Consider the following 25,149-nt stretch of genomic DNA (forward strand, 5'->3'; position numbering starts at 1 on the left):
TCAACAACAATTTGCATTTATATAGAGCCTTTAACATAGTGAAACATTCCAAGGCGCTTCACAAGAGCAAAGTTAAAAACACTGAGCCAAAGGAGGAGATATTAGGATAGGTGCCCAAAAGTTTGGTCAGAAGTAGATTTTAAAAGGAGTGTCTTGAAGGAGGAGAGAAGTTTAGGGAGGGTATTCCAGAGCTTGGGGCCTAGGCAGCTGAAGGCACATCTGCCAATATCGGGACAAAGGAGGTCAGGGATGCACAAGCGACCAGAATTGAAGGAACACAGAATTCTCAGGAATTGCAGGGCAGGAGGAGGTTACAGAGATAGGGAAGGCCAAGGCCATAGAGGGATTTGAACACAAGGATGAGAATTTTAAAAATCGAGGCATTGATGGACCAGGAGTCAAGGTAAGTCAGCGAGAACAGTGGTGATGGGTGCAAGTTAGGATCGGGGCAGCACACCAAAAACGAAACATTGCAGAAAATATTTTTTTTCATTAGTATACTGTGAGTAAACAAGATTCTCATCTTCCCCCTAGCTTTTTTGCTTTGGCAAGATTTTAAGATGTTTATGTTCCTTTTATAACTAGGATTTGAAATGGATGTTTGACTTCTTGCATTAGAGAGGAGTAACTGCTTCAGTGCTCCAGAAGCTAATACAGTAACATGGCAGCATAAGCTCTTTGCACTTCAATCCGATATTGTGATGTCGTAAAACTTCTTCATTCCTGGTATCCTTGTTACATCATGTAATAGTTAAAGCGCTTCTGTATTACTCAATAGGTTGAGTTGTAAAAGAGGAACAAATAGCAAGTTATACATTTTTATTAAATAAAACCACTCCATTTACGCTAGTTAGGATCAATACAATTTCTCTTCCCCCACACCCAACCTGCAGGCATTGACCCGAGGTATGGTTCAATGGTATACCCCCCCACCAGGCATGGACTTGTGCTGGGGGATAGTTCCACATACACCGGCTGCTCTCTTGCAGCTCGCTCAAATGGGCAATCTTTACATATATGCCTGAAGACGAAGAGCAAGTGTTCGGGGGAAATCACAGCCAAAGCCAATCCTGTCCTTACCAGTCAGCCACATGTGCATTCTCCAGCTGGAGTCACTGAACAATCAGGAGCACGAGTCTTACCCAATTCCAATTTTTTCACCTCACTGGAGCACCCAGCACTCCAACTGTTGTTCCAGCTGGCAACTCAAACACTGATCCCAAGACTGGGATCAAACCTGCATCTTCTTGGTCTATAGGGCTCAGTTGCACATCAAGATCCATACTTAATGTATATTTAGTGCAGATTTAAAAATGAAATTCCGATACTCAGTCTTAAATTGTGGAAATATGCACAAGTGATAATCAAGTAAATTTTTAACCACTTTGTTTAATCTGGGTGCAAACGGAGGTAAAATTTACACTTCTGTAGCATACAGCTTAATGTATAAAAACATCAGATGGTTATAACATGAAAGACCATCAGGCAGATTTGACTTTGGATAAGGTTTATTCAAGGTACTAAATTGAATTGCGAGTACAAGTATCTTATTTACAAAATGGAATTAAGACAATCAGCCAAAGGCATTATAATAATGGTGGTAGGCAGAGTACAATGACTGGATATATATTTACAATTTATAGCAACTGCAAACCAGATAGTTAAAATATTATACATTCAAAGAGTAATGACATTAACAATGTAAGTAACAATTAACTACTGCTGGGACAAAACCACAAGAACTTACTCGACACCTGATGAGGTGTCCAAGACTTCGCTTTATTTCATGCAAAATCTTTTCAGCAAAGAGCTTGGTACAATCTTCGCAAAAACACATTTGAAACCAAACATCTATCTTGAAATAAATGGAAGAATCACCATTAAAAGCCCAACTGTACAAGTGAGTGGGTTCTTAAAATATGGTTTTTGGAGTTCTCCGAAGAGGCAGAAACAACTACTGAACAGTTTCTATCCTTAACTGGAATTTACTCAACCAGGACAAAGCTTCAGCTTGAACTAACACTTAAATCAATACAGAAAAAGAGCTGCATTCTGATCAAGTCATTTTAGAGTGTCATCTTCAAACACTTGAGGTTTAGGGAGGATTTACAGCCATCTTATCCTCCTATTGCCACAGTCTCGTTCCTCATACAATGGAACTTAAAACAAAAGTCCACCCAAATCATGAATTTCAGGCACCATTTTGGTACATGTCCAAGCAGAGAGAAGATTTACAGAAGAGGGAAATTTTCCACTATTAATTCTCAGGCTGAAAACTTTGTATTGGAGATACAAATCAGTGAACGTTGACAGCAACCATTAAGAGGTTATTTTATTGCAGCGTGCATCAGAGCCCAGCCCCATGATTTTCACATCAGATAGCCACATACGTGCACTTATCAGCAGGGGTCAGTAGACAGTAATCAGGAGCGGGAACCTAAACTGAATTCCCCCTTCCTACCACAGGATCACTAAATGCTTATTACTACTGCTACCATCCCAGCACCAGTGAGCAGGAAATCATTCATCATTTCCACGCCCCATAAACCATTTCTTGTGTTTCTGCTAACCTCACTTTCAACCAGGTATAAAGACTCAGACCAGCTTATCCACTGCACTTTTAAAAGTTGTTAGATAAAATGAAAATGAGAGACTGCAACTTCAACAAACAAAATTCCTATCCAGTTCCACTTTTAACCCGGTCAACAACAATGTGATTGTGTTATGAATTAAACGATTTAACAAGGACACCAACCTATATTTTGCTTTGTACCATTTTGTTTATGCATTAAACAAAAATAAATTTTGCATCTATAGCACATACAGATGTAATTTTATACACATTAATAAAAACTACCAAAACAAGAAAAATCTATAGAACAAAACCTGTTCAACCAGCATGTTGCAGTTACTGGGAGAAAAGGGGTTAAAGTAAGCAAATTAAGGCTGGAGATGGCAGGTTCTAAAGACAGTCAGCAAACACATCAAGCAAAAAGAGGAAATGAAAACAAACCGACATTCTTTATACAGTTTTATATCTAAACCCCACAGGCAGCTGCTCGTCTAGGCGGAGTTCTGACGATGACATACGCACGTTACCCAAGTCAGCAAGATTCTCTGAGCCGTCAGGCAATGGAATAAAAAACAAAGCAGCTTTTCAAAAGTGGAAAGTTCAAAAACCATTAACAGATTACATTTCTGGGATTCCTGTACCTGACCAAAGGAAAGGCTGCTGCACATCCCCATATATTGCACAGTCGGTTTCTCAATAAACAGAGCAAGTTTGTACCCAGATTTAAAACTTTGAGGATCGTAACAGTTCATGCACCAAATCACAAAACAATGGGGCATTTTATCCAAAGTTGAAAATGTAGTGAAAATGTTTTGATTTTATTCAAGTACCAGAATAAGTTGTACTTAAAAGGATTAGTTTAGGAAAACAAAAGCAAAAGTTTCCAAAATTCCCTTAAATGTCAGTTTGGCTCAGTTGGTAGCACTCATCTCCAAGTCAGAAGTTTATGGGCTCAAGCTCCCCCCCCCCGGGCCCCGGCCAGGACTTGAACACATAATTGAGTCTGATAGTTCAGGTGCAGTACTGAGAGTGCTGCATTGTCAAAGGTGCTGTTGTTTGGATGAGACGGTAAACCGGGGCTCTGTCCACCTGTTCAGATGGACATAAAAGATCCCACAGCATTATTCAAAGAGGAACAGGCAGGTCTCCCAGTCTACTAACCAACATTCCCCCTTCAACTACAACCAAAATAGTTTAAGTGCTCATTCATCGCATTGCTGTTTGTGGCACCTAGCTGAGCAAAAATTGTCTGCCAGTTTGCCTACTAGAATAATAAATCACTGCACTGCAAAAGTAATCCATTGGCTGTGAAGTGCTTTGGGGTGTCCTGAGAATGTGATAAGGCGCTATATTTTTTTCTTTTAGTTGTCAAACCAGTTAACATATTGGTGTTAATTTTATTAACCAAATTTTCTTAAGCAAATAATAAATGTATTTGGGAGTGCATGGTTATCAATCTGCAGCATTTCCAATCAAAAGTTCAAAATTGAAGAACAAGATTTTTTTTTTTTTACAGTAAGCTCACACAATGGGGTCGATTTTCCTGGAGCCGTCAGGCGGGGTTGCAGGCGTGTTGGGGGGGGGAAATCCCGAAATCGGGGGTCCCGCCACCATCCCGCCCAAAACCCGCCTCCACGTAAGTTTCAGGGGAGGCGGGTACCCGCCCCGCACTGGGACCCGCCGACCCGAGGCGGGAAGGGATTAGTGCCAATTAACTGCCTGTTAACAGGTAGTTAACAGGCAGTTTTTAGCCTAATCCCTATTTTGAGGGGTGTCGTGTGGGATTCCCGACGGCTCCAAACCACGCCAGGTTGGAGCAGGCGGGCCGTCGGGTTGAAGGATTTGGAGGGGGTCGCGATGTCGGTGTTCAGGTGAGTGATGGGTGAGTGAGTGCAAAGGTAAGTGTGTTTGGTGTGTCTAAAGAAGTTTAAATTACCTGTACTTACCTTTACAGCCTTCCTTCCTCTGTGTTTCGGGAGTCCATCATTCAGCCGGCACTGAAAGCTGAATGGCTGCGATCTGTCAAAAGTGACAGCCTTCAGCTTTCATTGCCGGTGACAGTTCTAACTGAGTCTCCTTAGAAGGACTCAGGTTAGAAGTCAGACCGTCAGTGTTTGACAGCTTCACACAGCTGTGAAACACTGATATTTCATCTGCCAAGACCTCTTGACAGATGAAATTTCAGTCTGTGATGTCACCTATTGCCGGGTGGCCCTTAATTGGCCTGCTGAGCCCGCTGAGCGGGCTTAACAAGGTCAATCAAGGGAAAATCACGTGGATTGGCCGAACGTCGATGTAGGCGGGACTAAAACCCGAAAGTTGTAGTCCCGCCTCCTTCCCGACAGCTTTATGAAAATCTACCCCAACCACTCCAACGTAAACTGGTTGTAAACACAAATGAAGGCACACCCACTAATCATCACTTGCCAAGCTGGTTTAAAATAATCCTTTGCTTTTGTTTTAGTTAAGTTTTGACGTTACTACATTAAAAAGATTAAAAAATCCAGAATGCTGGAAACCGAATAAAAACAAAGTGTACTTTCAACATTTTCTGTATTTTGTTTCAGATTTCCAGCATTGATAGTTTTTCTTTTTATCTCAGGATTTCTTTCTTCCTTGTGCGAGTGCTTTAACCTGGTAGAATCATGAACACATAAACTTAGTGTTCTATTTTCTTTGACAATGAACTCCATCCTGGGATGGAGAGCACCCATGTTTTCCTTTCTTTTTGCAGGGATAATTAGAAAGTGGGATGAGGGCATATAATAGGGGCTCACTGGAACATTTATATCATGTTTTATGATGGTGATGTTTCCATGTTGGACTGAATGTTAGCTTACATTTCTATTGTTCAATGTTTCTGATCATAGTTGGTGATTTGCTATAAAATAAATACAGGTTATTCACAAATAGAGGGCAAAACATGAAGTGATGGTAAATGAGAGCCGTAGAGTTTTCAGGAGCTGTACCAACACAAATCAGTGTTCCCTGATTTGTCACCATCAATTTCAATTTAGAGATCAATGATCAAAAAGGAGAATTATTTAAGTAAACAAAATTTAAACATTTTTTAGTTTCCCCAAACTTTACATCATTTTGGAATTGCACAAAACCCTTAAAATGCGCATCAAGCACTCTGCAATAAAAAAACACACTAAACATTCTGAATAATAATGGTGGTAAACACATTGAAAAGCGAGTTTTAATACAATAAGCCCGCTGTAAACATTTTTCATAAACTGTATAGTATTTTTTTGCTGTTTTACTCATGAAAGTTTACAGATGGCCATAGGGAGAGGGGCAGGGGACACAAATACACCCCTGTTCCAACATACAGGAAAGCAAAAAATCCTATGAGCTCCTGCAGTTAACCTATAAAAGGAAAGGCAAGTTTGAGGAAGAAACATTTATTAATCCCCCCAACCCATTTTATACTGAAAACCAAATAAGACTTTTCAGTATCTGATTTGGTATTTAAACCAAATTTTGTCAAATCTTTTGCACTGAAAAATAAAGAGTGCTTTGAATAACCCTCTCCCAGACTTTCCTTCCCTCTCGAGCTCTATATAGATTTCAAAAGATTAATGATTACTATGGCTCCAATTCTGCACTTGAATATTTTTACTTTCTCTAACCTTACTTGGACAACGTTATTCTGTTTGAATATTACAAATTTGATCTCAGAGGTTATCTCATTTAGTGAAGTTCACAAGCTCTCCTACTATGCACTGTGGCCATGAGTACAGGAAGCTGACTGCAGTGTTGCTAACTGCATCACAAAAATGTGATTTTTAAAAACATGCAAAGTATTTGGTGCCCAAGAGTGTTATTTATTAAAGCCAGGAAAAAACTGTCCAAAAATCATCACCATATCATTAACATTAGAGTGTTGTTATATGTCACGTTTGTGACATCAGGTTGTTGCAAATCAGTGATGCACAGGACCAGTGTTAGATACGGTACACAGGTCAGGGGAACACTTTCCATTGCATCTTCTATAGAAATTCAAAAGGATATAATTCAAACCTTTGGGTTTACATTTAAACTTTCTGAATTCCAACAGGGCTCGGATCTCTGCTCTGTCACTTCTCCATTTAAAAACAATATTCAGCAAAAAAAGTAGACGGGTCTGCAGGTCGTTACATAATTAGTGCTAACCGACCCAATAACTGGTTACTGTGCAATGCAGAGGGTACACTTTTTGTTCAAGACTAGTTGCTGCCTCTAGTTCATAATAAAGTAGGTTAAGATTACACACACATCTCATCCTTGTGTTCTTTGCCCTGTTATTTTGCACAGGATAGCACAAATGATTGTCAAATGTCAAACTCCATGTTTCCATTCCATAAACTTCAACCTTACAATGAGACAATAACCACTGTCTAATTGAGTAGAGATAATATGAAGTTTACAATCCCACTGTTTATTAGGATTGTATTTAGACGCTGGCTGCATATATATATTGGCTCCTGAGAATGTTGCAAATGAAGTTTGTTTCTTGCGCATATTCCACTAAAGTAAACGACTTGCTGTTGTTGTGTCGATGCTGGCTGGAGTTACATAGCACATTTCAGGGGCAAGTGTGAATTATATGAATTTTCATTTCTTTATAGTTCTTTGTCGATAAATTCACACAATCGTTTCACTGGACTCTTTCCTCATTAGCTTTGATGAGAAGAGAGAATGCTGAGTGGCATTCTTATGGTCTGCAGCCATCAATCGGACCTTTTGGTTGGTCCTTCGCCATTCTGAGTAGAGCTGGCAGTGATAGCGGAATGAAACCTTCGGGCAAAAATCAGCATGTGTTACTTTTACAAGTAATGGATTTCTCCCTTCTAATTCCACCCTCTCCCATACCCTGACTTTGCTGGGGAGGGGGTGCCATTCTGGAGTAGAACTCCACATCAGTTTGGAAAGCATGTTGGTAGGGTATTTTACTGCTTGGGGCATCAGAAACAAACCCAACTCTATCCTCACTGGGCACTGGTCAAAGAATATCATAAGCAGGAATCCCAGCCAAACTTTCTCTCCTCCCTGGCACAGGGACACAGTGGCCTATTGCAGCACCATTTAGACAAATCTGGTGGTAATTAGTCACATTTAGCCCAGACCAGGGTTCGAACCATGGACTTTCCTGCTCTATTTTAGGTTCAAAAGCACGTTAAGGCAGAGCAAGTATCCACAGAGCCGATCTTATTGAATGATGGAGCAGGCTTGAAGAGCAGAATGGCCTACTCCTGCTCCTATTTCTTATGTTCTTATGCAATAATTCAATAGTCTGAATTTTCCTTTATAAGTTACTAGCCAGTTTACTTTCCACCTTCCAAATCACTTACTGAAGTGGGACCTGTTCATGATGAACATTTTTCTTCAAATATATCTTCATTGGGTTTTGGGATCAAGTTATTGGACACTGGGACTACATGCATCCCATGCTCAATACAAGTAATTTCACAAACCGAATGCCACCTAAATACTGGTTTCGCATTTGCAGGTTTACAGAAGGGCAGGCAACAACTCCAAATAAAGTGCAAGTGGCAGTTTAGTGATTGAATTCTTGTGTCAACACACTATACCAGAGGGGCAATTCCACATACAGCTTCTGCTGCAAGCCACACTGGTGTCAAGCAGCAGCTTGCTGGGGCTACCCACTTCTCTACAGGGAGAAATAACAAACAACAATCACTTTAGGCCACTCTCACAATTCCTGGGTGTCAGTCCTGAAGTGGTATTGATAAAATGCCTGCCGAGTAAAGGAATGGATCAACAACCTTAGGGTAGAGGAAGAGGAAAACAAAAAACTCTCACATATCATAAAGGATAAGTCGCCAGCCTTGGAGAAAGATCTGGAGAAATAATATTAACACTACCAGCAATTTAAATGATATGTTGCTGTAAAAGATTTATAATAAAAATACTGCCATTTTTATTTAAAGTAATGGTGTGTAACAAAGTGTTTCACCACAAGTGCTCCAAGATTAGTCAGCCCCCATTTCTACCAGTTTTATGCTGCTCATTAGGTCAAAAAAACTAGTCTTCCTTTTGTTTCACCTGTATTATTATAGGAATAAAGGGATGAAATCAGTGCAGTAATGAGAAATTATATTGGCCTAGAAGATCAAGACGTAGAATCAGTATGGGTGGAGATAAGAAATAATAAGGGTAAGAAGCCACTGGTGGGAGTGGTCTACAGGCCTCCAAACAGTAGCCACACTGTAGGACAGAGTATAAATCAAGAAATAATAGAGGCTTGTAAGAAAGGTACAACTATAATCATGGGAGATTTTAATCTTCATATTGGTTGGACAAATACGGGATGGTTTCTTGGAACAATATGTTGTGGAACCAACCAGGGAGAAGACTATTTTAGATCTGGTAATGTGCAACGAGGCTGGATTAATTAATGATCTCAAAGTGAAGGATCCTCTTGGGAAGAGTGATCATAGCATGGTAGAACTTCAAATTCAGTTTGAGGGTGAGAAAGCTAGGTCTCAAACTAGTGTCCTGAACTTAAACAAAGGTAATTACAAAGGTATGAAGGCAGACTTGGTTAAATTGGACTGGGAAAATATATTACAGGGTAAGACTATAGAAAAGCAGTGGCAAACATTTAAGGAGATATTTCATAACTCTCAGCAAAGATATATTACAGTGAGAAAGAAAGACCCTAAGAGAAGGATGAACCATCCATGGCTAACTAAGGAAGTGAAGGATGGTATCAAATTGAAAACAAAAGCATACAATGTTGTGAAAGGCCACAGGATTGGGAAATTTTTAAAAACCAGCAAAGGATGACTAAAAAAATGATAAAGAGAGAGAAGCTAGCTTATGAGAGTAAGCTAGCAAGAAATGTAAAAACAGACAGCAAGAGCTTCGACAGGTATATAAAAAGGAAGAGAGTAGCTAAAGTAAACGTTGATCCCCTAGAGGATGAGTCTGGGGAATTAATAATGGGAAACAGGGAATTGGCAGAGACTTTGAACAAATATTTTGTATCGGTCTTCACGGTAGAAGACACTAAAAGCATCCCAATAATGGATAATCAAAGGGCTATTGGGGTGGGGGGGGATCTTAAAATAATCACTTGCACTAGAAAGTACTCGGCAAACGAATGGGACTAAAGGTGGACAAGTCCCCTGGACCCGATGGCCTACATCCTAGAGTCTTAAAAGAGGTGACTGCAGTAATAGTGGATGCATTGGTTGTAATCTACCAAAATTCCCTGAATTCTGGAGATGTCCCAGCGGACTGGAAAACCGCAAATGTAACGCCCCTATTTAAGAAAGGAGGGAGACAGAAAGCAGGCAACTATAGACCAATTAGCCTAACATCGGTCATTGGGAAAATGCTGGAGTCCATCATTAAGGAAGTGGTAGCAGGACATTTAGAAAATCATAATATAGTCAAGCAGAGTCAGCATGATTTTATGAAATCATGTTTGACAAATTTGCTGGAATTCTTTGAGGATGTAATGAGCAGGGTGGATAAAGGGGAACCAGTAGATGTTGTGTATTTGGATTTCCAGAAGGCATTCGATAAGGTGCCACATAAAAGGTTACTACACAAGATAAGAGCTCACGGGATTGGGGGTAATATATTAGCATGGATAGAGGATTGGCTAACTAACAGAAAACAGAGAGTCGGGATAAATGTGTCATTTTCAGGTTGGCAAACTGTAACTAGTGGGGTGCCGCAGGGATCAGTGCTGGGGCCTCAACTATTTACAATCTATATTAATGACTTGGATGAAGGGACGGAGTGTAATGTAGCCAAATTTGCTGATTATACAAAGATAGGTGGGAAAGCAAATTGTGTGGAGGACGCAAAGAATCTCCAAAGGGATATAGATAGGTTAAGTGAATGGGCAAAAATCTGGCAGATGGAGTTTAATGTGGGAAAATGAGAGGGTAGGAAACATAAAAAATTCAATTATTTAAATGGGGAGAGATTACAAAATGCTGAGGTACAGAGGGATCTGGGGGTCCTTGTACATGAATCACAAAAAGTTAGCATGCAGGTACGGCAAGTAATTAGGAAGGCAAATGGAATGTTGGTCTTTATTGCAAAGGGAATGGAGTATAAAAGTAGGGAAGTCCTGTTACAACTGTACAGGGCGTTGGCGAGACCACACCTGGAGTACTATGTACAGTTTTGGTCTCCTTATTTAAGGAAGGATATACTTGCATTGGAGGCAGTTCAGAGAAGGTTCACAAGGTTGATTCTGGAGATGAAGGGGTTGTCTTATGAAGAAAGGTTGAGCAGGTTGGGCCTATACTCATTGGAGTTTAGAAGAATGAGAGGTGATCTTATTGAAACATACAAGATTCTGAAGGGGCTCGACAGGGTAGATGCAGAGAGGATATTTCCCCTCGTGGGGGATTCTAGAACTAGGGGGCAGAATTTCAGAATAAGGGGGCACTCTTTTAAATTGGAAGAGGAGGAATTTCTTCTCTCAGAGGGTCGTGAATCTTTGGAATTCTCTTCCCCAGAGAGTTGTGGAGGCTGGGTCATTGAATATATTTAAGGTGGATAGACAGATTTTTGAAAGGTAAGGGAGTCAAGGGTTATGGGGAGTGGGCAGGGAAGTGGAGTTGAGGCCAAGATCAGATCAGCCATGATCTTATTGAATGGTGGAGCAGGCTCGAGGGGCCAAATGACCTACTCCTGCTCCTACGTCTTATGTTATTATGTATTTTATCTTTGAAAAAGATCTGATGGTGGCAGATACTTTACAGAACCAACCACTGTCTACAATGTATTAATAATACACACAGAACACTTACTCAGAAATGGTGCATGGACATAGATGAGCTCATAGCAAGGAAGAATGACATTAACAGATTGATGTTAGTTGCTTTGTTGCATGCTTTTAATTTGGGTTTGTGCCAAGATCCCAAAACAATTAATCACAGGAAATGCACCAAGTTTATCTGAACAGAATTGGGTCCGTTAGATCTTTTGTCATTCATAGCTGATATGAAGAGTTCCAGTAACTGCACACTCTGCAGTAACAGCTTATTTAAGCAAGACTACTGTCATTAGTTAGAACTCTGAAGAAGGCAACATGCCAATAATCCAAGCTGCAGCAACTGTAAATGAATAAATCTCCACAAAAACTGGGGAAAAAGCTAAAATTAAACTCCCCTAATAGGCTTGAAGGTGTGGGGTTAAGCTAAGTTTTGAAAATAAACATATTGAAAGTAGGGCAGACTCATTTCTGTAAATTGCTGGTTAAGCTTGGAGCAACATTGCCTGGTTGTCTTAGATACCTATTTCTCACTGACTGGTACTGTTCTCTTATTTTTTTTGCAGTGGATCCCGGATTCATAATTTTGATGCCATCTTGATTTTTGAATTTCTTTGAGCACATAACTCAGTTTTTCTATCACATCAGTCAGAGCCAAATGTTCATAGCACCCTTTAAATTGAGGTGCAAACCAGTCTCTATAAAATCACAAATAACAACAGAAAATGCTGGAAATACTCAGCAGGCCAGGCAGCATCCGTGGAGAGAGAAACAGAGTTAACGTTTCAGGTCTGGGACCCTTCATCAGAAGTTCTTTGTTTCTTTCTCCACAGATGCTGCCAGGCCTGCTGAGTATTTCCAGCATTTTCTGTTGTTATTTCAGATTTCCAGCATCTGCAGTATTTTGCTATTCTATAAAATCACAGTTGTGGTTACTGCAGAGGCCATGATGGAGTGAAACCCCAGTATGGGTATTTTGCTGACTGACAAATCGCAGCAACACAATTTTCCAACCAATTTCAAACCTTTAAGGGCCACATGAGTTTACAGTACTACAGGTTTTGGCATTGAAAACTATTTCAAAGACTGATTTCAACCCTGTCAACATTTAGGACTTTGCCATTTGAATGGCTGAAGTCTTTGGATTTGGAATTTATCCAAATGTTAATTTTTATACAACTGATCCCATCTTTAAAATGGGTGATGCGAACAAGGAAACAAACTTTTTCATATAAACAAAAATATGTTTTAGGTGTCTAGTTTAGTAATTTAGGATTATTAAAATAATAAATCTAGAACTGGAGTCTCAGTGACATTATTACTGTATTATTGCTTGTTTTCAACTCACACACAGTGACATTGACAACGTTACACCAGGGAGATGGGAAAGGGAGAAAATTTTCCTTCAACCTGCCAGGAGTCTAAGGGTTAAATCAGTTGAAATGGACAAAGTTACAGTGGAATGACTCAATAATGTTTAACCTCATCTAATTCTACCTTCTACTTACCAGTGTCCACAGGACATAGATGGTAAAAAGTGCAACAGTGAGTGCAATAAGTCCAACTGCCTCCAGGCGGCTGTTGAATTGTAGATGATCCTGTGCCCCTCGTAAACAGAGCCAGCCAGAGATTGCTGCTAATGGAGTGATGAAAAGAAAGCAAATCATGTCACAAAATAATGTCCTCTTCTCATTCCTGGGACCCGGATCTCTGAGCCACTGAAAGACAGGACAGCCTCATTACCTACCTAAACAAAGTGTGCAACTTAAACAGACACATACAGCACAGTCGACTTGTTATGTAGCTTTTAGTAAGCACTATAGGAAATGGCCACGTTTGTAGCACTAGGGTAATAACCAGGGTGGGTGTGGGTGTGGGAAAGTGCCTCTGTGTGCTATGCAACAAAACCATAAACCTGTTCTTTATGAATGAGATTACGATTTTGTGTGCTGAGGAAACCTTCCGCCGCAATACTCTGCTAGTTGGATGATTGATAGTAGTCTACTTTCTGTCAACAGTTTCTTTTAAAATTAGCATCACTTCCAATGGACTGAATGCATTCATAGCCCAATAACTACAGGTCTGCATTTCAAGAGGGTTCAATGGTTCAATTGCAATAGGATGACACTTAATAACGAGCAGGCAAAAGGTTGAATTTCTATTTTTCTCTTGCCTCTGTGAAACACCGTGGGACATTTTTCTAAGTTAAAGGCATTATATAAATGCAAGTTGCTGTTAGAGTTTAAAAAAAATATCCCTCCCAGTTCAAGAAGTATTGTTAGTGCAAAAGGTGTAACCCCCCAAGACTGTACTTTGCTCCCTTTCTCTTTCCTCATCAACTCCACCAAGATCAATTACATCATCACTACAAAGCTCTGCATTTACAGATCCAGTCAAGAAGTGAGGAAAGTGCTATATAAAAACATTGTCCCGGCTTAAAATGTGATTGTTTGTTTTATTTAGTCCTTTAAAGTCTGAAAAACTGAATAAAATCTTGCAAAAGAATAAAATTCACATAAGCAAATTTAAATCTGAACCAAAACCAGCAAAAAAAAGAGAACTTCTTTTCAAATATGTTACCTTTAAATTTAGTACTGTAATGCATCCTATGATTGTTTTACTACACCTACCTCCCTCAAAGGTCTAGGCCTTCGTTCCACCACAAACTCAGTGTGACAAAGTTCGCAGTAGCTAGTATTGGATGATGAAAGCCATCGCTCTAGGCAGGTTTTGTGAACTGTCCCGAGCGTTCCAGTGCAATCACAAGGTGACAGCAAGCTTTCCAGGTTGTTGCCCTCATGACATATCCGACAAATTGGTCCATCACTGGAAGTGAAACAAATACATTTTACTAAGACGTGCTGCATTACATACTGTAAAAGAAGTGCATCTGTATTCTACTGCACATTACTACCTGCTAATAATGCGGTAATCCACAAAAGAGCCAAATAACTTGATTGTGAATTCCACAGCAGTGAGACCATCAATATAGTTAATGACTAACCAATAAGCAGATTATGCAATAAAGAAGAAATACCAGAGAACAAGTTCAAGGCTGTAAACTAATCTTGGGGTTTGATGAGGCTTATTAACTGCCTGAGCTTCACACTCACATTTAATGCCCTCCATTAAATTAAAGCCTCTTCACTCCCATCTGTACGAGATATTTATACCGAGCACAAAATAATGATATACTTTAATCACCAAAAGACAATGTTCAAATAGTCAAAAGAAAATCAAAACTTATGATCATCTCTCAGGTATGTAGAGCCCTTTAAATTGTTCCACTGAAACTAAATTACCAATTAAAATTTCACAGCACTAAAATACCTTTTGCATTTTTATTAATTATGAAGGAATTCAATTTTGCTCAGCTGCTCAATTTGAGAGAAAATGAAACGGTTCAATCTTTGCTCCATTCAGTTCCCAATCTGAGTTGCATCAAGTCGGTTGGAGCCAAATGAAAGTCATGACAACTCCCTGAGGTGGAGGGAAAAATCAAATTGTGCCTGTCCAGTACTCGGCACCTCCCACTAGCCAGCTGCAAAATGCATTTGCAGGAGTCTGGAGCAGGCAGCTGAAGCCCCAACCCCCAACTCAACATAGCAGAGATGTTTCCAGCGTTTTAAATGTCATTTTTTAAATTCATTCATGGGATGTGGGCGTCACTGGCAAGGCCAGCATTTATTGCCCATCCCTAGTTGCCCTTGAGAAGGTGGTGGTGAACCGCCTTCTTGAACCGCTGCAATTCATGTGGTGAAGGTACTCCACAGTGTTGTTAGGGAGGGAGTTCCAGGATTTTGACCCAGCGACGATGAAGGAACGGCGATATGCTTCCAAGTCAGGATTGTGTGTGACTTGGAGGAGAACTTGAGGTGGTGGTGTTCCCATGCGCCTGCTGCCCTTGTCCTTCTAGGTGGAAGAGGTCGCGGGTTTGGGAGATGGTGTCGAAGAAGCCTTGGCGAGTTGCTGCAGTGCATCTTGTAGATGGTACACACTGCAGCCAAGGTATGCCAGTGATGGAGGGAGTGAATGTTTAAGGTGGTGGATGGGGTGCCAATCAAGCGGACTGCTTTTTCTTGGATGGTGTCGAGCTTCTTGAGTGTTGTTGGAACTGCACTCATCCAGGTAAGTGGAGAGTATTCCATCACACTGCTGACTTGTGCCCTGTAGATGGTGGAAAGGATTTGGGGAGCCAGGAGGTGAGACACTCGCTGCAGGACACCCAGCCTCTGACCTGCTCTTGTTGCCACAGTATTTATGTGGCTGGTCCAGTTAAGTTTCTGGTCAATGGTGGCCCCCAGGATATTGATGGTGGGGAATTCGGCGATGGTAATGCCATTGACTGTCAAGGGGCGGTAGTTAGATGCTTGCTTGTTGGAGATAGTTTTCAAGGGGAGACTCGATAGACACTTGAGCCAAATAAACTTGCAGGGCTACGGGGATAGAGCGGGGGAATGGGACTGACTGGATTGCTCCACAGAGAGCCAGTACGGACTTGATGGGCCAAATGGCCTCCTTCTGTGCCGTTATGACTCTATAGTCATTGCCTGGCACTTGTGTGGTGCGAATGTTACCTGCCTGAACGTCATCCAGGTCTTGCTGCATGTGGGCATGGACTGCTTCATTATCTGAGGAGTTGCGAATGGCACTGAACTCTGTGCAGTCATCAGCAAACATCCCCACATCTGACCTTATGATGGATGGAAGGTCATTGATGAAGCAGCTGAACATGGTTGGGCCTAGGACACTGCCCCGAGGAACTCCTGCAGCAATGTCCTAGGGCTGTGATGATTGACCTTCAACCACCACAACCATCTTCCTTTGCGTTAGGTATGACTCCAGCCAGTGGAGAGATTTCCCCCCTGCGCTTCCCATTGACTTCAGTTTTACTAGGGCTCCTTGATGCCACACGCGGTCAAATGCTGCCTCGATGTCAAGGGCAGTCATTCTCACCTCACCTCTGAAATTCAGCTCCTTTGTCCATGTTTGGACCAAGGCTGTAATGAGGTCTGGAGCGGAGTGGTCCTGGTGGAACCCAAACTGGGCATCAGTGAGCAGGTTATTGGTGAGTAAGTGCTGCTTGGTAGCACTGTTGACAACACCTTCTATCACTTTGCTGATGATTGAGTAGACTGATGGGGCAGTAATTGGCCGGATTGGATTTGTCCTGCTTTTTGTGGACAGGACATACCTGGGCAGTTTTCCACATTGTCGAATAGATGCCAGTGTTATAGCTGTACTGGAACAGCTTGGCTAGAGGCACGGCTAGTTCTGGAGCACAAGTCTTCAGCACGATAGCCGGGATGTTGTCGGGGGCCCATAGCCTTTGCTGTATCCAGTGCGCTCAGCTGTTTCTTGATATTGCGTGGAGTGAATCGAATTGGCTGAAGACTGGCTTCTGTGGTGGGTACCTCAGGAGGAGGCCGATATGGATCATCCACTCAGCACTTCTGGCTGAAGAGGATTGCAAACGCTTCAGCTTTGTCTTTTGCACTCATGTGCTGGGCTCCACCATCATTGAGGATGGGGATATTCATTGAGCCTCCTCCTCCCGTTAGTTGTTTAATGGTCCACCACCATTCACGACTGGATGTGGCAGGACTGCAGAACTTTGATCTGATCCGTTGATGTGGGGTCGCTTAGCTCAGTCTATAGCATGCTGCTTCCGCTGTTTAGCATGCATGTAGTCTTGTTTTGCAGCTTCCCCAGGCTGGCACCGCATTTTTAGGTACGCCTGGTGTTGATCCTGGCATGCTCTTCTACACTCCTTATTGAACCAGGGTTGGTCCCCAGCCTGATGGTAATGGTAGGGTGAGGGATATGCTGGGCCATGAGGTTTCAGATTGTGGTGGAATACAATTCTGCTGGTGCTGATGGCCCACAGTGCCTCATGGATGCCCAGTTTTGAGCTGCTAGATCTGTTCTGAATCTATCCCATTTAGCATGGTGGTAGTGCCACACAACACGATGAAGGGTGTCCTCAGTGTGAAGACGGGACTTCGTCTCCACAATGACTGTGGTGGTCACTGCTACCAATGCTGTCATGGACAGATACATCTGCAACAGGTAGATTGGTGAGGATAAGGTCAAGTAGGTTATCCCCTCGTGTTGGTTCTCTCACCACCTGTCGCAGGCCCAGACTGGCAGCTATGTCCTTCAGGACTCGGCCAGCTCGGTCAGTAGTGGTGCTACCGAGCCACTGTTGGTGATGGACATTGAAGTCCCCCACCCAGAGTACATTCTGTGCCCTTGCTACTCTGCAAGTGGTGTTCAACATGGAGGTGTACTGATTCTTCAGCTGAGGGAGGGCGGTAATCAGTATGAGGTTTGCTTGCCCATGCTTGACCTGAAGACACGAGACTTCATGGGGTCCAGAGTCAATGTTGAGGACTCCTAGGGCCACTCCTTCCCAACTGTATACCACTGTGCCACCACCCCTGGTGGGTCTGTCCTGCCGGTAGGACAAGACATACCCAGGGACGGTGATGGAGAAGTCTGGGACATTGGCTGAAAGGTATGATTCTGTGAGTATGACTGTGTCAGGCTGTTGCTTGACTAGTCTGTAGGACAGCTCTCCCAATTTTGGCACAAGTCCCCAGATGTTGGTGAGGAGGACTTTGCAGGGTCGACTGGCCTGGGTGTGCCGTTGTCGTGTCCGTAGCCGGTGCCGAGGTCGATGCCAGGTGGTCCATCTGGTTTTATTCTTATTGTTTTTCGTAGCAGTTTTTTCACAACTGAGTGGCTTGCTAGGCCATTTCAGAGGGTAGTTAAGAGTCAACCACATTGTTGTGGGTCAGGAGTCACATATAGGCCAGGCCAGGTAAGGACGGCAGATTTCCTTCCCTAAAAGGACATTAGTGAACCAGATGGGGTTTTTACGACAATCTGATAGTTTCATGTTCACCACTACTGATACTAGCTTTTTATTCCAGATTTATTTAATTAACTGTATAATAAATCTAGTTTTAGTCTGGTCTCTATTTCAAATTTTTGTCTTATTTTAGTTATAGTCTTAGAAAAATTTAAAGAAAAAAATTAGTTTTTGCTTTCTATAGTTGTATTCTAGTCTAGCCAGTAAGTTCTTTGTGTTTTGAAAAATGTCAATTGCTGTTTTGGCTCGCACAACAAAGGCCACAGAAAATTTTGAGAAATAGTAAACTGGGCCTGAAATGACAACTGAGCTTTTATTTGTCTGTTCCAAATTTCAAAACATCGATTACAAAGGTTGTGGACTACGGACAATGGTACTTATAGTGCCAGAAATAATTTCACTTTTAGTCTTATCTCTATCTCAAACTTTAGTCTTATTTTAGTTGTAAATTATTTTGAGGATTTTAAAATTCTCATCCTGGTTTACAAATCCCTCCATGGCCTCTCTCCTCGCTATCTCTGTAACCTCCTCCAGCCATACAACCCTCCGAGGTCTCTGCGCTTTTCCAATTCTGGTCTCCTGTGCAGCCCCGATTTTCTCTGCTCCATCATTGGTGGGGTGGCCATGCCTTCAGCTGCCTAGGCCCAAAGCTCTGGATTTCCCTCCCTAAACCTCTCTACTCTAAGGCGCTCCTTAAAACCTACCTCACCTGTCCGGCTAGCTCTTTATGTGGCTCAGTGTCAAATTTTGTTTGATAATGCTCCTGTGAAGCACCTTGAGACTTTTTTATGATGTTAAAGGTGCTATATAAATGCAAGCTGTTGTAATCTTCAAAAGAAATTTAATTCCAATTTTAGTCTCTGACTAAAAATCACACTTTCACCAATGACTCTTTTCCTCCTCATTATAGTTTGATAAAAACAACACTGGATAAGAAACTCCAGAGGAAGAAAAGGCCATTCAGCCCATCAACCCAACTCAACCAGAGCTTGTCTGATTGTTCTATCAGGGACTTCCCCCTCACATCAACTGTAAATCCTATACTTTAAGGGGCACAAATTTCCTTCCTTAATTGTTCCGGGGGGGAGGGGAAATCAACCAGTGTTGTAATACATGCCTCTACCATTAATCTCTTTTCTCAAGGTATCAGTCCAGTTCCTTTAAAAAGGTGCCAACTGACACCAAATCAACTCCCTTCTCTGGGAATCTTTTCCACAGCCACCATCCTGTGGGAATTTTTTTCCCCCCTAATCAAACCCTGTTCAAGGCTTGTGTGGAAACCGAGCAGACTGAAGGAATCAAATTACATTACAAAAAGTAGTCAACTTAGAAAAAGCAGCATTTCAAAATCAAATGCCAATACTGTTTGAAGTCAGGGGTCCTGAAATTCTGATTGGATCCAGACAGAAGTGGGTCAAATCTCCGGTGGAGACCAGAAAATGGGACAGAACTGAAGTCCGCCTTTAAAAAGTGTGTGGGTGGATTTTCTGCTCGTTCTCCCCAACTTCTGTCAAGGAGTTGTGTGTGGGAGAGTTCCCATGCAACCCATGGAACTCTACCCAGTATGCCCTGGGCAGATCTTTGCTGACCTCTCACTACCTGAGAGCTGCACGAGTACCATTAAAGCTTTTAAAAGGCCTCGATGTCATCAGCAGGCAAAGGTAACGGATCCCAGAGGAAATTGATTACTTTGCCCCTAGCTGCTAGTTCGATTGAGAGCTGAAGAGAGAAAGTTACCTCCATTGTTGGGCTCTTTCTTTCCTCCTTGGAGTGGCATGGTGCCCCTCCAATCTTTTGGGGGCTCCATTGAGGTGTGCTCCTGATGTGCCCTTGTAGGTGCATGTGGCCTGCCCAAAGTATGTAGATAACCACATCTCAGAATTTGTGATGGGATCTGCACCCTAGCTTCTGGGCAGCTGGGAGTTCTGCTCTACCACACTTCCACTGACAGAGTAGGACTTACAGAATGTCAAGCCCAGAGAGTTTATATCCCTACCAAAAATGTGCCACCCATACATCTCACATTCCAACTCAAACTAAAACAGGTAACCTTCACACAAACAAATCAGGGGGTTGTTTCATTTCTTCACAGAATTTGTAGGTTAATTCCTCCCCCTCGTCCATGCCACACGCCAATCTTCAAGTGACTGCCAATGCTGCTCTTAAGTTATACTTATTAAGGGTCCAACTGCTAGAGCCCATCACCTCTACACTACACCACCCCACCCCATCAAGACTGGAACTTTACTAGTTCTGTCCCACTCTATGGCACACATTAGTGCATTAGCATACTGCACTATTTTGTCAATCTTTAACACATCAGGAAGCTAGCTATATGTTGCATTATTCCCTTTTCTCATCATGTGTACGCAAAGTTTGCCCACCAACTGAAAACCATCTGAATCATCAACAAACCCATGTTATAAGCCTCTCAATTAGCAATGTGTCAAAAAGGTGGAATTTGCATTGGTGCTGAGGAAGAGGGGGATGAGTACAGTTTCCTGCAGAATCAGAAAATTAGCTGACTTGGTTGCTTGATAGTCTACTGTTGCTTTGCAGTAGTGTGGTTTAATGTTGTGGCATTCTGATTAAAATTAGACAATTAAGAGGTATACTGCAATTACCAATGGCTCACCATAATATCTCGAGCCAACAGGCATGTAAACTTGGTCTCCCAGTAAATTGCAGAGAAAGAAATTCCTACAGTTGAATAGTACGATAGCTTGAAAGCTGCTAAACACAATGCGCTCCTCTCGCGTCATGCCTTGAAAAGTAGGAACAAATGGGGACAAGTGCATTCCTATTTTCTGACATTAGCAGCTCACACCCCACTTACCTTTGAGTGCTTAGAGCCTTAATGACAGTTGACAGCAGACGTCCATTTTTTGCTGTTACTTGCGTGACGTACTGAGGCCGACCCACATCAGCTGCTGCTACCGTCTTAGAAAAGGCGGCATTGCCAGTACAATCACAGAGAGACCCTGGAAGATGACAGCAGTCGCCTGTTGTCATGGCAACAAGGAGTTAGTGCCTCTAGGGATCGACTCCCACATTCACGCCACGCCTGAAAAACAAAATTTAGAAACATTGATGTTTTCAATTGGTTTAGTACAAGCTTAGATTCCTCATCACCAATGGATATAAACCTTGTTAACACTTATTGTACAGACCCTGAGCATACTACTTTCAATAAAAGCCATAATTACTACTATATACATGTGACAATAAGGGTGTAAAAGGACCATTTGGAGTATCCATGCCGACTCTGTTAGACGGTGAATCTTATGAACCATTCATCCCAATCATTAGTAATGTTAACTCTTATTGAGGCAACTCCATCAAAAAAAAACACTGCCAACTTCAGGAAAAACCCTGGGAAATTCCTGCACAACTGAATGAGTCAATCAAGCAAGCTCCAAGAGACCAGTTTACCAAATACATTACTAGATTACGTCTTCAAAAAGGAATGAGATACATATTAACCCTCGCTCCAGCTATGTCCTAGCATCCTTGGAACATGGAATTGTGCACAATCGGAATAGACCAATTTTATCCATTGTCAAAGGTACGACTTCCTACCCCATTTCTCTAATTCCCTATAATAACACTGTCTACCATAATGTATCCATCATCATCTTGAAATTTATAACACTTGCCTCCCTAGACAAGGCTATTCCACATACTTACCACCCTCTGCATAAAGTAGTTATATCTTAACTGTATATTCACCTTTTCTTGTCTAACCTTGAAACCATGTCCTCTTGTGCTAAAGTTTGTGTTAATATTGAACATCACTTCAGGATCCAGTTGATCTATTCCCCTTCAGGATCCAGTTGATCTATTCCCCTTCAGGATCCAGTTGATCTATTCCCCTTCAGGATCTTAAATACCATAGTACAATACTTTGGAATAAAGGCAGATATGGACCTGGCATCAGCAGAAACGGTCTTTCTATAATCTTCCAAAATTGATCAGCTTAGAGTGAGCGATGCGCCATACTTTTCACCCCCACCACCCCCATTTCACACCTAGGCTGCTAAAATGTGTAGTTTCCCTCCTTTTCAAGTTTTTCCATGTGTTATAATTATCTTGCAGCCTAAAAACTACCCTAGGAAAGCAGGGGGGGGGGGGGGGGGGAAGTGCAGAGAAAAAAAAGAGACAAATGGTTTCAAAGATGTACCAAGAATCACTGACTTGTATTGAAGCTGCCCATCTGGAGACTGTGGAACAGGATTCTGTTTGAAGCATGCATACCTTTGTTGTTCCAGAATGCAATTGTAGTTTCTATCCATAAGGTGGATTCTAGCTAAATTTAGAACTACCAAGGAATCTCACTGGTACTAATGCTTTTTCAGTTCTTTACACCAGTATATCTGATGCATTACAGGCCCTTTGGTATAATCAGACAAATAGACTTTGTTCTCAGGAGGAATGCATGGAGCAGGTTATGGCTTTATCTGTTGAGGTTAGGGAAACCCACTTACATTTCTGCCATTGATTTTCATAAGGCTTTCAACATAGTGCCTCAAGTGGCCCTCGTGACAAAACTGGAAGCTACGAGAGTACATGGCTGAATCGGTGACTACTCAAACTCCAACATCTGTAAAAACAGATCAGACACTTTGGGGTTGATTTTCAGTGTGCCGTGAGGCGGGCTTTTAGGCGTGTGGGGGGCTAAAATCCCGAATTCGGGGGTCCCGACACCATCCCGCCCAAAACCCGCCTCCATGTAAGTTTCAAAGGAGGCGGGTACCCGCCCCGCACTGGGACCCGCTGACCCGAGGCGGGAAGAGATTAGTGCCAATTAACTGCCTGTTAACAGGTAGTTAACAGGCAGTTTTTAGCCTAATCCCTATTTTGAGGTTGTCGGTGGGATTCCCAACAGCTCCAAACCACGCCAGGTTAGAGGAGGCGGGCCGTCGGGTTGAAGGACTTGGAGGGGTCGAGATGTCGGTGTTCAGGTGAGTGATGGGTGCATGAGTGCAAAGGTAAGTGTGTTTGGTATGTCTAAAGTGTGTAAAGAAGTTTAAATTACCTGTACTTACCTTTACAGCCTTCCTTCCTCTGTGTTTCGGGAGTCCATCATTCAGCCGGCACAGAAAGCAGAATGGCCGCGATCTGTCAAAAGTGACAGCCTGCAGCTTTCAGTGCCGGCGAGATTTCTAACTGAGTCTGCGTAGAAGGACTCAGGTTAGAAGTAAGACTGTCAGTGTTTGACAGCTTCAAACAGCTGTGAAACACTGATATTTCATCTGTCAACATGTCTTGACAGATGAAATTTCAGTCTGTGACGTCACCTGTTGCTGGGTGGCCCTTAATTGGCCTGCTGAGCCCGCTGGGCGGGCTCAACAAGGTCAATCAAGTGAAAATCGCGTGGATTGGCTGCATCTCGATGGAGGCGGGACTACAACCCCGAAAGTTGTAGTCCCGACTCCTTCCTGACTTCTGAATGAAAATCCAGCCCTTTGAGTTTGCCCCACCCCCTCTCTAAATAAAGGAGCGAGACAAGGTTGCCCACCATCACCCACAGTTTTAACTGGTTAAATTACACCAGCATCCTTACACATACTTGGGGGGTCCCCAAGTCTCAGCTCTCTAGGATTGGAAAGTAGGGTTTTTCCCCAATGGAAGATCGTGTGCACGCTGCATCAAGCACATAGAAACTCAGTAACTTGGTTTGGAGCTGCTTCAATGCAATGATGGGTTCCTGCGTGCAAGAGATACCCAGGTGACAAAAACCACAAATCTTGCATTCTGCTCAGATACAACATTCCTAATTCCCCCATTCAACAGTTGGCTTTTTAACAATCTTTCTAAAGCAGTTCACAGCAGCCATCAGTAACTGAAAACATCCATGCTGAATCTATTTTCCCCAAATACACATTTTTAACAGTAATCTTTATAAAGCTGAGGGATTCCTTTTTCCAGCTACATATCTAATGTTGAGGAAATGGTGAATACAACAAGGGACTTTAAAAAAAAAAAAAAAAATGCAGATTTGGAAGCAGAATTCAGTTGGAGTCTAAAACAAAGGCAGACAGAGAAAACAGATTTTATTTGTTACACCATGGAAACGCCCCAGTTGGAAGCGGTGGAGGAAATTGTTCACCCACTCGCACATCTGGATGAGGTTGCAAGAGCAAGTTTAATAAACCCATATAAGGAATGTTTTTCTTAAATTCAACTCTTAAATTGCAGTGGGGTCAGAGAGCATATTGGCCTTTTTGCTTACACAAAACTTAGAAAACCCATAAAAAGTGAAGATCTACCATATCAGGGAGAACCTGCAATACTAAAAAAATTAAGCTGCATTTTACACTACATCTGTAGTGTTCATGCAAAGCTGAGAAGTTATCTATACTTATCACTACCTGCCCCATCCAAACCACTGTGGTGGTGTATTGGCCCCCATCACCAAGTCACACCTTAGCCTCTCCCCCTACAGCTTCTGATAGCTCCTCCTCTTTCGAGCACCTCATCCTGTTCTACCTCGCTCACCTCTCTTAAAATCCTTGTTATTTACGAAGTTCCATCCTAAGTTTCTCCCAGAACTATCATCCCTTCTATCTTCCTTCAGCCTCTGCACCAAGCGACTCCTCATACTCAGTAATTTTGACCTCATCCCTGTTCCCCTTTCCCTCTCTCTAAATTCACTGCCTTCCTGTCCTTCCTAAACCTCTGTCCATAAAAACTCTCCTACCTATATTTATGGCTGCCCCCTCGACCTTGCCATAATCCTGTGGCCTCGATCACAAACAGGCCTATCTCTGATCTTTCTTGTATCCCTCACCACCCACATATCCATAACCTACTTTGCTCTACTTCCGCCCCTGGAAAAAATCCACACACTAAAATCCCAGCTGGCTAGCCTTTCGCCCTCCATTTGCCACAATACATCTGGAATTGGTTACTTGCTCAACCACTTCCTAATGTCCATCTACAATGCCCTTGCCCCCC

At 42.3% G+C, this 25,149-nt stretch overlaps 1 protein-coding gene across 1 annotated transcript in view; it reads right to left on the reverse strand.

Annotated features, from left to right (window-relative positions):
- Positions 1-1,490: 1,490 nt before the first annotated feature.
- marchf2 (membrane-associated ring finger (C3HC4) 2) overlaps positions 1,491-25,149 on the reverse strand; it is a 46,090-nt gene continuing 22,431 nt past the window's right edge. Inside the window, exons 2-5 of the mRNA XM_086004797.1 lie at positions 21,029-21,256; positions 13,949-14,144; positions 12,827-13,036; positions 1,491-7,354 (exon numbers count right to left, since the gene is read on the reverse strand). Of these exons, the coding sequence (XP_085860923.1) occupies positions 7,202-7,354; positions 12,827-13,036; positions 13,949-14,144; positions 21,029-21,204 (735 nt within the window). The 5' untranslated portion in view covers positions 21,205-21,256 and the 3' untranslated portion in view covers positions 1,491-7,201. The remainder of the gene's footprint in view (positions 7,355-12,826; positions 13,037-13,948; positions 14,145-21,028; positions 21,257-25,149) is intronic.

This window comes from Somniosus microcephalus, chromosome 13, assembly GCF_052327205.1.
Source record: "Somniosus microcephalus isolate GS21.2 chromosome 13, FLI_Smic_1.0, whole genome shotgun sequence".
NCBI lineage: Eukaryota > Metazoa > Chordata > Chondrichthyes > Squaliformes > Somniosidae > Somniosus > Somniosus microcephalus.